We start from the raw sequence: 15877 nt of genomic DNA on the forward strand, positions 1-15877 counted from the left end.
TATTCAAACGGCTGTACGTCGTACGTGTAACCCATATTTACATCAGACGCACCTAGTTTACACAACAAAGGCTCTTTCCTAACAGCGTGCTTCAGCCGCACCGAACCTCACAAAAATAATATTCAGGGCCTACCTTGACTCCTCCCACCCTCAACCAGTATATATATACAAGGACTGTTTTCTTGGAATTTCTCTCACTTGATACAGCTATCGTGCTGTGACGGTTCCACCTGAAGACAGAAGCTTGTGTTGCCTCCGAAACGTCGTGATTTTTATTTTATTTTTTATTTTACTTTTATTTTTTTTACCTACGTGACTTTACCGGAAAAAAAATAAGAATATGAATCCTTGCAGTCACGAAAGCTTCAAATCTAGAATTAAACCATATGGGTTGACAGGTATGATGATAGCACAATCTGGATTAAAAAAAACGTCGCGTTCCATTCCCATGTGTTTACTTGCATCATTAACTCCCCCCAAAAAACGTATTGACAATGCACCATTGTTTGGTTTGACTGGTTATGTAATACGGTTGGGTAGACCTCTGCTGCAGTCCGTCCCGGAGTTTACAGAGTTCAAACATTTGTTGAATACTTTTTTTACAATATTATTATTTCAGTAGGAAGGGCCCGACAAGCTGCTAGGCTATATTTTCATGGGCGTCTTGTTGGCGGTGCGCACGCTATATAGAACAGATGTTAAATTTAGACTTAAAACTTTCGTGACTGCAGGAATTCATATTCTTGCTTCTTTCGGTAAAGCCACGTAAATAGAATTTTTTTTTAATGAAAAAGGATTTTTTTTTTTATTAAAGCAAAAAACCCACAACTTTTCGATCGCAACACAAGCGGTCTTCATCAGGCGGAGAGAAAAGAGGGGGCAAGCCTCCAAATGTAGCTGGTCTAAGGGTCCCAAAGTGAGTGGGCGGCGGAAAGAGCTGCGGTAGCAGCGCGCTCATGCAGGAGCAACACAAAGGGGGAGTTGGGCGGAGGCAGAGGTCGCAAACGGGTTTCGATTCCTTACCCGTACCCGGCCGCACCAGGGTCGTAATCGGGTACCCGTACCCTACCCGATACCCGTACCCGGCCGGGTATCGGGTAGGGTACGGGTATTGGGTACCCGATTGCGACCTCTGGGATGAAGCCACGTTGCAGGCGCGGGTGGGTTGATTCTAGGAACTTGAATTGTGAGAAGAGACAAGACGTTGGGAAATGAGTGACAAACGGTGACTCACCAGTGACTCACGGCCTACCCGATACCCGGCCGGGTACGGGTAGCCGGGTATCGGGTAGGGTACGGGTATCGGGTACCCGATTGCGACCTCTGGGCGGAGGTGAGCTTGTGCAGGGCAAACAGCATGGGCGGGACAGCCAGTAGCAGACCATGGGGGGAGGAAGGGGGCAGAGACAGGGGGGAGAGAGAGGGGGTGGGGTAGAGATAGGGGGGTAGAGATAGGGGGGAGGGGGGTAGAGATAGGGGGGAGGGTAGAGATGGGGGGGGGGCATTGCACCTCGCTACACACATCCACACTGCTGACGGTAGAGGTTGACAAACACAATTCAAGTCCTGACCCAAAGTGGTTGATGACATCTTTCCAATGATTGCTGAGTTTAAAACCGTCGTCTCGGTTAAAATTGTGTCTGTGTCTCTATATATGGATGGCTTCGGGAACTAATCTTTGTTGATAGCCAGTCGGCTTGCAAAGTACCATCGTCGTTAAGAAATAAATTTCACGTGAGCCAGCTGCATTAAAGTAATGATCAACCACGGCAGAAGTATTGGTCCTGCCGTGTTTCAGATCTGCCTTATGTTCACGAACACGGTCCGAGACATGTCGTTTGGTTTCCCCAATGTAACTGCTGCCGCAGATACAGCTTAGTTTGTAGACGCCGGGATATTACATGTCAGGAATCTTGTCCTTCACAGATGGGTTGCTGTACAAACAGCAACTATTAGTACATAGTTTACATGTCATATCAGAATATGTAATATTGGAGGAACCGGCGAGCTAAAAGCTCTTTTTCACAGATGTCCAGTCGAGGCAGGTAAGAACGTTACAATACAAAACATGATAGCAGTACAAAGTACAAGAAAGGTAAAAAAATGAACCAAACACATACAACTAAACCAACCCGATCCTACCAGACAAAACCCACTGAGGTATTAACTTGTTTTTTCAAAAGTGACCTGACCACAAATGATAGCTCAACAAAGTGGCTTATCATTTGGACATTTATATTAGCAAAATAATCTAAATTTTCTAAAACGCATGTTTCTAAATGAATTGGGAACCGGTCAAAAACGTAAAAAATAAAGCACGACTACATTCTTTTACGAACAATTTAAAATCAACTCACTTTTTCCCCTGGTTTTAAAGCAATATTTGGGAGTGTCTTATAATCCGTTAGGTGTGCATTATGCACTTGGCCATATTTGTATAACTTTAACACTGCATATCACTTACCATCTTATAATGCAGAGAAAACGGTGCGGAAAGTCACTCTTGAACAAAACAGGTCAACAATATGGAGCGGAAACTTCATTTCAAACTTTATTTGGAGTAATATAAGAATATTTCAATGTATATATGCATATGTTTGCAGTGGCATACAAAGTAGTGTGAAGTGATATTTTGCCTACATGACAAAAACTGAAATTTTTGTTTAAAAATGTCAACATGCTGGCTGAAATTCCTGTTTCACATTTAGACTTTTAAACAAAAATTAAGCCCTAAAAAACCGTAACAAATAAAGAATTTCCACGTGACAAATGACCATCAACAGCTTTATACACCATATCTGTACGGGGGCGGAGCGGCGCTGCTGCTGCTGCTGCGGTTATAGCGCACGGCGCTCAGAAATCTGGCAACTCAAGAGTTTGATTTCATTCCTGGCCACAGCTAACATCCGTGGCAAGCGTAGGGCTAAATTGATCCTGGACATCCCCATTACAAAGCCACAGAGCCATCAAGTGGTTCCTGGAAGCCCCAGGGAAGAATTTCCACATAGGACCCCGTTATTCAACTGGAAAGGCCCATACTCTTAGGTTTTTTCGGTAAAGTAACGTAGGAAAAAAATAAAAAATAATATAAATAATAATAGATACATCAAGTGGGACCGTCACAGCTAGATTTACTGTCGCAAGTGAGACAGCCTCAAGTGAGACAGTAAATCTAGCTGTGACGGTCCCACCTGATGACGGAGACTTGTGTTGCCTCCGAAACGTCGTGATTTATTATTTAATTTCTATTATTATTTCTATTATTTATTATTATTTATTTTTTACCTACGTGACTTTACCGAAAAAACCTAAGAGTATGAATTCTTGCAGTCACGAAAGCTTCAAATCTAGAATGTAAAAGGCCCATTTTCGGGTCCTCTCTTTTGTTTGAGGCCCTGGCCAGAATGCCCCATTTGTGCTCCCCTCCCTGGACAGCCCTAACTTGCACCGACCAGCGTGGTGAAGGAAAGTCAAACAACCTCTGGCATCGTGGAGGAGGCCTTCATTGTTCAACCATACCTGTGTTGGTAATTAAAGAATGGCCAATATGCTACGGGAACACTTTTGTCCCCGTGTCAACAAATCAAGGAAATGTCATGGAGTAAATAAACCCATCACCACGAATTTGTTTTTGAATTATTTTAAAGTATATTTTGGTCTCCAGGTTTTTCAGGGGTGTGGAGTTTATGATCTCAGCCCAGTCACCAAAAGGCTGCACAAAAATACATCACAACAAATTTGTCTCTACACTTAAATTTGGCTGAATTGCAGCACTCAGAATGAAACTATCAGTTTTACTGTCATGTCACGCACGTTACTCTCTTATGCAGAGCGGGTGGGAAAGTGCTCCCCTCTACCATGTGTGGACCAAGCAGTCACTTTCAAGGGATAGCAGAGGCAGCTCTGTAATATTCGCTTCTGTGGGCCATTCTCTAACACGGCTGGCCGAGTTGCCCTGCTAGAGTTCCAAATGGATACTTCATTGAATGCCATGGTACCGAAAGCACAATTGGGATATATTTAGGAAAATTTACAATTATTAAAAAGAAAAAAACATTTAGTCACCGGTATTGGAATTAGGAATACATCGATCCTTGGCCTAAGTTAGTCTAAACGTTGGCAGGTTTTATGTATTCTCGTGTGAGAAGGTAATCAATCACGAATGTGGGTGCATACGATAATGGCAACCAGAAGAGGGTGGCATCCCATCCGACGGAGTAGCGGGTGAAGGGGCGCGCCGATGTGAGTGCACGCTCCACGGCGATGGGAACTTTGGAAATGTCTGCGTCCACAAGCTTTCCTAAGTTCTTCGTGTTGGCCTCCGTCACTGAGAGAAATGCATAGAAATACTGGTATGTATTGAATTGGAACAACATGAACAATTACGAAATGTACAAAAAGGTAAAAAAAAATTGGTCAAAACAAGATATCATATTAGGATTCAAAACCCTACTAAACATTCAGATTTAAACTTTCACTGACCTCGGTTAAAAACTAAGAAATGTACTTCTATTGTACCACAAAAAATTGGGAACATGAAAAACAAGGACATTTTGAAGTTGTGTCCACCAGATTTGGAGGGCCTAAATAGGACATTTAGATTTGGGGGGGGGGGACTTATCTAGGAATGAACAAAAACGCAACCATATTATTGTAAAATCTCATTTATAACTTTCCTAAAACATCGCTACTACAGGAACCAAAATGTTCCTTCCAAGTGCCGGGAGATTCTTCTCGGGAACTGAACCGTTCCTGAAGAAGCTCCCAGCGTGTAGACTGAAACGTCAGGCATCACGCCGAACGACACGGATTACACTGGACAGCTATCAGCTACAGGAGTACAGGTGAAAATGTGTGCTCGGCAGACACAACGTGCAGTGGACGAAAAACAGTGGCAGCAGGAGCAACGTTGAAAACATAAACCATTTACCTTTATCAATGAAGTCCTCCCCATACTGGTGCCTGGTGTCTTTGGGAAGTGTTGCCCAAATGTCACGCAAGCACTTTGTAAATTTCTTGTCATCGGTGAGGTTTGTTTTGAAGAAGCCTGGCTCGATAATGACGACCTTAATACCGAACACTTGGATATCTCTCCTGCATTGTGCAGAACATAATCCATGTTAATATACATCCAACGTACGAACATGTATTTTAAAACGCACGCAGACATAATTTCACTCACAATTCATATTTCCTAAGCTGGCAGTGAATTGAATATTGCAATTTTTGTCCAGCTGTAGTCCGACGGGATGCAGCAAAACAATAGGAAGCCAATTAATTGAAATGAACGACTTGCAAAAGGTGCTAATTAAGTCAGCAATTTTTTTAAATGTAGTAATTGTCTTAGTATAATCGATGTGAACCTATGGAATATATGTATTGTATAATTTTGCATAGAATTATGACCCATATTGTAAAGTGAGGCTCCCTGCCTTGTAAAGATCGGTAGCTCACCAGCATTGATTCAAGCCAGTCTGACTTAATGAGGCACTATATGTCGAGTTTGGTTGTCTTATCTTGTTTAAATTTATATAGTGCCTCATTCCAAGGCGCTTGATACAATACTGCGAAAATTATGAACTCCCAGAAGGCTGTGCGGCTAATGGGTTGTGTAAGAACTGTAATTTTTTTTATCTGAAGAGACAGATATGTGACGGAGACATATCGTCTTGCTTGCTTATTTTGTTAATTATGTTCGCAACAATGACACTCATATTACGTGCAATGAGTGAATTCTTATTCCGTGGATTTCATTTTGCGAGGAGCGGGCAATTCAATTGCACTCTCCCTCCACATTGCCAAGTAAGTCAATCAGTGAATCTTTTTATATATGTGCGGTCAACACAGATTTGGTCTTCCTCAGTACAATGCACAGTCTCGAATAGCATTACTAAATTACCTTATTCTGCATTTATACTCATTTATTGTCTCGTCAAATGTGTTCAACGTGGATCTTATATCGTGCGAGAAATCATTAGTGTCGCCATATTGCGACAACCCTAGTTGCCTGTAGCAATACTTTTCTAACTCACCGCAGTATGTCGGAGAAGGCCTCCACGCAGAATTTGGACAAGCTGTAGCTTCCTCCGCCCATAGCCAGGCGGCCCAGCACACTGGCTATATTCACAACCCTGCCACGGCCACGCTTGAGCATGGGTAGGCAAGCGAGCGTCACAGCCACCAAGCCCATTGCGTTCACTTCCATGCACGGGCGGAAATCTTCTATCGTCAGCCAGTCCACGGGGCCGATGGGAAGGCACACACCTGCGTTGTTCACCAGGCCCCAGAGTCCTGCAACCGATGCAGTTTGTCACGATAAACAACGTGCAGGGGCAAAACAGCGCCCGCCGCTCATATCCCTTTTCCACTGGCACATCCGAGCCAAGCCAGTGCTGGATCCCTTCCAGCAGGGGTGGCCAACCTATAACAGATCAAGAGCCAAATAGCCAAGTGTATATATCGACAGTTTTCGAGACGGCATGTTCTACGTGATGCCCCTTCGATAGAGTCGCATGTGGTGGATTAAAGAGCCGCATGCGGCTTGGGAGACGCTAGTCGGCAACCTTTACAGTCAGGGTGGTGTTCCAACATTTTCCCAGCAGACCCTGAACCAAAACGAGAAACACGCCGGCAAGACATTTCAATATGGCTTGGTGACCAGCAGCGCCAGGGGTGGGTGCTGATGATTCGTTCATTTTGAGGGATGTCAGTGCAACTGTCGTGACTATTCTTGTCACGGCCGGTGATGTTGTCATTGCGGGCAGCCGGGTTGCGGCCTGCAGTACCGACACTAGCGGTGGTTGGGCGAGCGCTAGTTAGCGCGGAGGCACCGCGAGCAGTGTGCGGTGCCGGCTCCCAGCGAGGGGGCGAGATCGAGCGTCAGCCAGCCAAGGTCAATCTGGGGCATGACGCTCTGGCTGACCTGTTGTCACGTGACCGGACGATACTGGAGGGGGGGCCACCGGTGGACGGGGGTCGAGGGGCGGTCACGTGGTCCCGGAGAGCTCTCGGGAACATTCGAGAAGGAGCTCAAGGAGCCTGGAAGGTGGGCGGGGCTATGGGCGGAGCCAGCCCCAGCCCGGGAGCATATAACGAGAGCTCCTTGAGGAGCTCGGGGTTCTTTAAGTGTTGGTGTTCGAAGATTCACCTGGGGGAGAAGAAGCCTCTAGCCACGCGGTCCGGGACTCAGCTTGTGGTCCGCACCAGGATAGCGAACCGTGTCTAGTTCTGGCATAGCGTGGCTAGATGGGCATTCGCGACCCGAGCGTAGGTTGTGTTATGTTGGTGCTGTTGTGTTGAATAAATAGAGTTGCTCCCGAGTTAACGTCTGCGACTCGGTTGGATTCACGACACAACTGAAACACATTGTCAACACGTCATCTACATGCACCTCGACGTGTTCGTTGCATGTGACATCGGCGCTTACTGGGGCTGCGCCAACCAGACTTCCCCTGCCATCTGTGATGTCGATTCCCTGCCCCTACTCAAACCTGGGCACGAGACTTTTTTCTTCCTCTACATATAACGGACTGCCTCTCTCTCTCTCTGTTCAGCATCTTGAGATGTGGTTTTATTTAAAAGCAATATGACTGTAAACTATATTTCATTTCATTCTGAATGATTGTAGTGTAAATAAATTACAGTCCTTTGTAAAACCACTGCTGCATGGTGGCCTGCTTTTACTGTGTCAATCGTGAGGATATCTGTGATTCTGATCCTTGTCATGGCAGGTCATATGCATTTAATAAACAAAACAATTTCCGTGGACAAATGCAAGTTTTTTTAAAGCGTCACAGAATCCGCGCATACTTACACACGATGTATACTCCCTGTTTTACTTAATAACAAAGTTCACACCATCGAAAGAACTCTATATGAAAACCCCTTTCACAGTAACAAAAAGCTACGCGTAAAATCCTTCGTCTGTCACACCCAGCTGTAAATTTCGCTTCAACAACGGTTTGACTCACCCTTGTCGCCGACAATCTCTTGCACGGCCTCGGCAGCTCGCTTCACGCTCTCGTTATTTGTCACGTCCAGGCTGACCGTTTTTAGCCGCTGAGAGGTTTCCGCCTTGATGGCGTTCTGCCCCTCTTCCGTAAAGCATGCGGCGATCACGTGAAACCCGCGCACGTCCAGGCGCTTGGCCAGTAACTCCCCAAAGCCCGTGTCACACCCCGTGATAAACACATACTTGTCCGTGGTGTTGCCGATGACATTGCGCTCCCGTGAGCGGAAGTACACCACCACGGCCACTATCGGTAGCAGAGCGAGAAGGAGAGTGTACATGACTGAGAATGCTGCAGTCTTCAAAAATCTGAAACAAATGGTGGATTTAGTGTTAGTTAATGAGCGTCAGAAAAGTCGACATGCCTCCCCTAATTAAAATCAAACAAAAACACGACTGCGTAGGTTTTCGCGGTTGTTCTATACGGCTCCAATGCATCTTCGGGATGCAGTGCGTGCTTTTCGGCACGACGTTCAGTTCCACGTGCTGGGAGCTTCTCCAGAACAGAACGTTTCAGGAACAGCAGTGCTCCTGAACAAGCCCTCAGCACGTGGAACGAAAAGTTGACATATAACGTCGAACGTCTTGCCGAACAATCCATGGTACAATCTGAAAATATATCGGAGAACCAAATAAGACCAATCTTTGGGAATCTGGTCAGACGCATGCACATTGGTAAAGAAAAAAACGTCGGCCAGTGACTAGATTTTTTTTTTTAATCCCAAGTTAGCAGGCCCATATCTGATGTACATGTCTCTTGCCAAATGCCAAAGAAATGTCAAGAGGCAAAATTCATTGTCATCCTGATTCTAAAGAAAGCAGTTGACAATTCGAAAACATGTCCAGCTGATATCGTTGCAATGTACAATGTTGTAGCTCTTGGTCAGGTTGTTTCGTCTTAATCCACACTGCATTGATCCTCCACACTGCAGGTCAAAACAACTCTCTTCACACAGCTTCCCTTTTGCACCGCTAGAATCTGGAATTCCCTGCCATTATTTTTTTCTAAGTTCTTACATCCTTGCTTAATGTGAAAGGAACATCCAGACATGCCAGGTAAGGACTTATTTATTTAGCCAACAATGCACGTGCCCCCCCAATGATCCAATAGAAATCCCTAATTTCGATCGAATCATTCGGGTTTATTAGTAACTAGCGAGAAGTACCCGGTGTTGCCCAGGGGAAAAATATAATTTAAAACTTTAAAACATAACATATACAAATGAAAAGATAACTTTGATCATTACCTCATTAATTAAAATAAAATCCAACGCGCGGTGGAAAACAACCTTATGCTTGCGTGCCAAGCCAAGATTCGATTCTTTAAATCGCGCAAGGGAATCGAAGGTTGTAGATTTCTTTAGAATCGGCCTATTCCCGTTCAATCGATACCACAAACGCTCACCAGATATCGATTGCCGCCTGTCCTGTATGCGGGTTGACGCCACATACTTCATGGTCATTCCCCCCCTCCCTCCCAAATACAAAAGTACATTTTTTATAATTTTTGCATTGTGTACAGTCTGGAAACTACCCAAGTTTGTTGTATGTCGGAAAGTATGCTAAACATTTCGAACAGACACGCATGCACAAATTTCCATTTTATATATACTGCACAGTACTAGCTTTACTACCCCGGCTTCGCCTGGGACTTGGATTCACCACGCCCGGACGCCTTTGTCTCCCCAGTGGCGATGTTCACACACCACACCAGTTACTCGTTTAAGGCTGAGTCGACCTAGGGGAGCAGCTTATTTGCCGTGCAAAAAATATATGGATTATCGAGCTCCCCCCCCCCCCCCCCCAAAAAAAAACTCTAAAGTGTATTTTTATAATTTTCGCATAGTGTACAGTCTGGAAAGTACCCACATGGCAAATTTCAAGTTTGTTGCATGTTGGGAAGTACGCTAAACATTTTGAACAGACACATAATCACAACTTTGCCTTTTATATATATGGATATAGATAAATCGGCATTTTGCGACCCCCACTGCCACTGTTTAGCATATTATTACGTGCCAGGGACTCTATGAGATGATAGGACGTAAATCTGAGTCCATAATTGGCAATAAGTTACGGCAAAGCAGTTACAAGTGACTCACAGAAGTGTGCGCAGTTGCATATATAGTCCACGACTTTCCTGAATATCTCCACAACATAAAAATGCAACCAAATCAGAGCTAAATCCAATGATTCACCGTGGTAAGAAGGATTGTGCGGCCCGGCCCATATGCTGTTGCTCTTTGCAGCGGGAAAGGACAACTTAAAGCAACAATATTAAGTGAAATATGTTCTCTGCCGGATTTGACCACGTGTTGAGCACATCCTAAAACCATCAAGATTTTGCCACGCATCCTCTGAAGAGTTGTAGATGTCCGCAGTCTTGTGCGGTGAAAGCTTTTAGAGAAGAAATTCTCAGCCTCACCTAGAACTGGACACTTGGATTACAAGTGGCTGCAAAAAAACAACGTGATCATTTTATTTTGGGCTGTGGTGTTTTTTTTTTAAATGGTTCTAGCAAAGAGGTTTTTACTGTAGCCCTGTACTCACAGTGCAGACGTTGCCCAGCCGTACAAAGTACAACAAAGATGCCCTTGATTCTGCTACCAAGTTCCTGCAAAAGGTACGCGGCACAGAAATGGAAACAGTGCAGGGTCAATATTACCGTACATTCAATGTAATCGATAAGATGATGTTTCATATGGAAATACACATAGCAGAAGAATTGCAATTAATTATTTTGTAAAAAAAAGAACATTTTGCAAATGGAGATTGTGCGTAATGGTGCCAATTTTCGAAATGCTGCCGTCGTGTTTAATAGCAATAAAGATATATAAGAGCAATAACAATGCAAACTATTCTTCTCATACTGCCAAAATAACGATTACAGTACAGTACTTGCTATATTGTACATCTTAATGGCACATTTGTACATCCATCTTTAAAACTGCCGTCTAGTATTCTCCTCCACGTGTTCTGCGACTTGCATATCAATACGTAATATTTTAGTTAACAAAAAATACGGGGGGAATAATTCAGTAAAAATTGTTGGGCAACGTTAGCCCAACGGTCCCAACAAAGTGCCAACGATGGCCTAATGTTGAAGTTTATTTGCGTGATGCGCTGTGAGCCACATGAAGCAACACTGGCTTGTGCATTCCTCAAATTGTCGCATCTCTGTGGGGCCAACAAACCACGTTTGGAATATCTCGCGCAAATCACGGCATGCAGCAAAGCCCAACTCCCTCCGTGTGCTGAATACATTCATAATCAACGTTTTTGGGTTAGATCGCGTTATTTATAAATGTGTCGTAACCCTCCACCACCCGACACGGCCAATCAGCAAAAACGTGTCACGTTGACAAAAGACAAATATCGATTTAAAGCTTTCGTGACTGCAGGGATTCATATTCTTGGTTCTTTCGGTGAAGTCACGTAGAAGGGAACTAATAAAATAATATAAATATAAAACAACAAAAATTCTAACGACGTTTCGACTGCAACACAAGCAATCGTCATCAGGTGTGAATTTTTTCAAATCTTCTTTCTGTGGATTTCACACCTGATGATGATTGCTTCTGTTGCAGTCGAAACGTCGTGAGAATTTTTGTTGTTTTATATTTATTTTATTTCATTATTTCCCTTCTAAGTGACTTTACCGAAAGAACCAAGAATATAAAAAGACAAATAGTTCACTGCTTTAGCCCACCGGTGTGTTGAAGCGTGAAACCACAACATTTACAATTTTTTTGAGTACGACGTTTCGCTGGTAATTGCTGAATACATGCCTACAATCACGATGCACTGAATAACAACACCACACGCTGCGAGCCTGGACCACCAGGGGGAAGAAGCCCAATAAACGGGCAACGTTTTGGCTGTATGGGTCACCGTTTTAACTACCGTCCATGCGAACGTTGGAGCAACGTTGGAGCAACGTTGGCATGTAGTTAATTGTGTTTACTCAGAGGTGCGGGTGAGATGTGACAGTTTTCCAAACGCTTATCTTAATCTGGTAGGGTAAAAACACACACACAATTAAGAAGTACGACGCACAAACCGCACGCAGAATTACATCGTGAATCGAATGACCGTATTGTAAACAGCGCATCAACAATTATCAACGTAAAAAATATATAATAACGTGCAAGACGAAAACAGCGTTCTGTAAAATGCAAATCTACTCACTGGAAGGAGCCAGAGGCACGGAATCGCCGAGCTCTGCGGATGGATGCGAGTGAGGATCGGGAGGATACTTCAGTGGGTTAAAGGTTGCAGGCTGCTATGGCACCAGTGACTTCATATCTAGGGTACGGGTTCCCCCCAATCCCACTGCTCGCTTCGACTTAGCATGGGCGTGCCACACACGGTTACGAAACGCCCAGGGGTTTACAAGCCGCTACGCCAAAATTCAATCTCGTGTTTAAACGCCACCACCCCAATGAAAGTTGGACTTTGTGGCATTAATTTGGAATTGTTGGACCCAACATTTGACCAAGGGCGGCCCCCATGGCGTCAACGGACGCGCGGTTCTCCACCTGTAATCTGGGTGCTTACATTATGCAAACAAGGCTAGAACAATATGAATGCTTAGTTATATTGTATTCTGCACTGCACCGTGCGGTGTTGAATCCACAATAACACTGAACACAATTCATTGCATAGCAAGGCGCTGGTGACTAGATTGTTTTTACAAAACATTAACACTTTTACGAGCAATTAACTGAACGCGAATAACAAAGAAAAACACATTTTTAACCCCAACAAGTGCACACTAAAATAATTTTTACAAATATTCTAACAGGTAAGGTCCATTGAGCTGTATAACTCTTTTTTTCAGAAGCAACCTGGCCACACTATTGCTCAACCAAGTGGCTTATCATCATTTGGAAATGTATGACAGCCCAATAATCTAAACGCATATTTCTACATGTGGAGGGGAAAACCGGAGGACCCGGAGAAAAATCCACACGACCGTGGGGAGACACGAAAACTCCAAATACTTTATACAGCAGGCGTCAGGGTCGGGATCGACCTCCTGTATACCTGGCGAGGTAATTAACATCTACAAATACTTTAAAGTGTAATCACAAAACTAAATGACATATCTAAATCCTACCGATTACATTTCAAAAGGTACAAAACGATTGTTACGGCACGAGATTGTTCAGTCTGAACTTGCGAGGGCTTAAATGTGACCTCGTGGGGCCCAAAAGTTAATAAACAGCAGGGTAAAGCAAGTTTATCTCATAGATTACTGAGGGCAAAGAACTAAGGTCATTGGTTGTATTGTTTTTACAAAAAAAATATATGAATGTATATACTGTACATGTGTATGGAATATTTGTTGCTGTTTGATCTTTGCCAATGTCTTTTTTAAAAAAGACTTGGCTTGGAATATCTTCAATTTTCGCCTACATTTTTTATAACTTAGATAATTGAGATAGAGTAAAATATTTGATCAAATATATTCTCGATAATAACACACATGTAAATATCAACCACATGTTGCCCCTTTGATTGCATAGTTAGATCACTTTGTAAAATCGGTTGTAAATGTCCAACCACCATGGAATGCTGACGGGTGACGTGTTACTTTGCCTATATGCTTTAAATACAAGATAGTTACTTCACTTACGAGGTAGTGTGAGAAGAAGGTAATTCATCGTAATTTAAGTCAATAAGAGAAAGTACAATGTCGCCCATCTGTATCACATCCCTTTCACCCTTCTTTGCCTAAGGTGGTTGGGCAATTTTTTTTTTAACCAACGATTTAACAAACTGATCTAACTGCGCCATCAAAGGGCATCGTATTTGTCGCCGTGGTTGACCTTTAAACGTGTTTCATTATCGAGAATAGATTTAATAGATCTATCTTCTGTCTCAATCATCTAAATAGCTACCAAGTAATTGAATAAAATAGAGAATACACAGACTGTGAGTAGTTAAGTGACTGGCACCAGCGATGTCAGATGGATTGCAATGGAGGAGGCTCGTGAAGGATGCTGCTTCTACTGGGAAGTTGGAGGCAGTCGCCCTCCAGCAACAAGAGAGGGGGGCAGAGGAGCGACGCTCACAACAACAAGCGGGAAGCGCCGGGTTGATAAAACGCAGTAAGTTGGCACAGGAGAATGGCGCACAGCTGGTACATCTGCATTACCTGTCAACCCCTTATCAGTGCCCTACCTTATCACAAACCAATTCAGACCTTCTAGTTTTGGAGTTTTCGTGACTGCATGGATCCATACTCTTTGGTTCTTTCGGTAAAGTCAAGTACAATTCAGACCTTATTGGTCACTCTCTGTTCCAGCTACTCCCGTCCGGCAGAAGGTTGCGGTCCATCAGAACCAAAACCTCACGCCACAAAACAATTTCTTCCCATCCGCTGCTGGCCTCTTCAACAAGGCCAAGGGCTCACACTGACTTTAACACTTTATCTGCACAATGACACCTTGCCATATTGGCATTGTTATCCTATTTGTTTCGATTTAAAGCTTTCGTGACTCCAGGGATTCATCTTCTTGGTTCTTTCGGTAAAATCACGTAGAAGGGAAATAATAAAATAATAAAAATAAAACATCATAAAATACAATTCTCACAATTGTATTTTATTATGTTTTATTTTTTCTCACAATTGTATGTTATTATGAAATATTTTTATTATTTTATTATTTCCCTTCTACGTGACTTTACCAAAATAACCAATAAGATGTACCCTATTTGTGTTTTTGTATTTTTAAATTGTATATTATAGTTCTTTTATATTTTATTTTATTCAAAATTTTCACATACTTTAGCCCCTTAGTATTAGTTAGACTTTGTACCTTTAGTATAGTTAGACTTGTACACCACTTATTTAAGATTTAAGATTCCTATATGTTCAATGTATGCACCTTCCTGCCAAAGTAAATTCCTTGTCTGTGCGAACTTTCATGGCGAATAAAACCCTTTCTGATGCATCCTACAACGTCCCATCACAAGGGGAGAAACACAAACAAAGACAATTTGTTTTGGCCAGAATGAAAACATCTGTGTGGATCTGAACACTCAATTCTCCCTGTACTAGAACACGGAGTAAAACCGTATGGGTTGACATCTATGCCCTGGGGTGGCACAGACGATGTTCATCTGCCGGTCATCTCAGTCAAGTCAAACCCCACTTGTGGTTTAATTTGACACGAACGACTCGATACGAATGTCGCCCTTGTACGTGATACACTACTAGTAGTCTAGACATTATTCATTCCCCCCCTCCCGCACCCCCAATAATACCGATCGATTGTCACGACTCTGGGAATTGTGATGAACAATCAGAACTTCACAACAACGACAAAGAACGAGGGAATGAGTTAGCACTGGAGCCCCCGAGGGAATGAGTTATGTCGGAGGGAATGAGTTGTGTCGGAGGGAATGAGTTATTACTGGAGCCCCCGAGGGAATGAGTTGTCACGGGAGCCCCCGGTGGAATGAGTTGTCACGGGAGCCCCCGAGGGAATGAGTTGTGTCGGAGGGAATGAGTTATGTCGGAGGGAATGAGTTATCACGGAAGCTCAGGAGGGAATGAGTTGTGTCGGAGGGAATGAGTTGTGTGGCAGGGAATGAGTTGTGTCGGAGGGAATGAGTTGTCAATGTAGCCCCCGAGGGAATGAGTTATGTCGGAGGGAATGAGTTGTGTTGGAGAGAATGAGTTATCACGGGAGCTCCCGAGGGAATGAGTTACTACGGGAGCCCAGGAGGGAATAAGTTGTGTCGGAGGGAATGAGTTGTGTCGGAGGGAATGAGTTGTGTGGGAGGAGCCACCGAGGCCAACTCATTCCCTCGATGGATTGTGAGAGGATGAGGAGGGAATCGATAAATAATTCACGAACG

The 15877-nt window shown here is 43.7% G+C and overlaps 1 protein-coding gene across 1 annotated transcript; it reads right to left on the reverse strand.

Moving 5' to 3' along the window:
• Nucleotides 1–396: 396 nt before the first annotated feature.
• LOC144943480 (dehydrogenase/reductase SDR family member 9-like) lies at nt 397–12300 on the reverse strand. Its single transcript, XM_078870951.1, has 6 exons — nt 12197–12300; nt 10559–10622; nt 7971–8317; nt 6033–6291; nt 4931–5094; nt 397–4327 (listed from the first exon to the last, which is right to left on the reverse strand). Exons 3-6 carry the CDS (start codon nt 8287–8289, stop codon nt 4110–4112), a joined length of 960 nt encoding a protein of 319 aa, XP_078727077.1. The 5' UTR covers nt 8290–8317; nt 10559–10622; nt 12197–12300; the 3' UTR covers nt 397–4109.
• Between the last annotated feature and the right edge of the window lie 3577 nt (nt 12301–15877).

Source organism: Lampetra fluviatilis, chromosome 31 (assembly GCF_964198595.1).
Source record: "Lampetra fluviatilis chromosome 31, kcLamFluv1.1, whole genome shotgun sequence".
Classification (NCBI taxonomy): domain Eukaryota; kingdom Metazoa; phylum Chordata; class Hyperoartia; order Petromyzontiformes; family Petromyzontidae; genus Lampetra; species Lampetra fluviatilis.

Coding starts and splice junctions, on each gene's coding strand:
- LOC144943480 (XM_078870951.1), bottom strand. CDS start 8,289: ATGTACACTCTCCTTCTCGCTCTGCTACCGATAGTGGCCGTGGTGGTG. Junction 5,095..6,032: donor GCCTTCTCCGACATACTGCG/GTGAGTTAGAAA, acceptor TGCACAATGCAG/GAGAGATATCCAAGTGTTCG. Junction 4,328..4,930: donor GGAGGACTTCATTGATAAAG/GTAAATGGTTTA, acceptor CATTTCTCTCAG/TGACGGAGGCCAACACGAAG.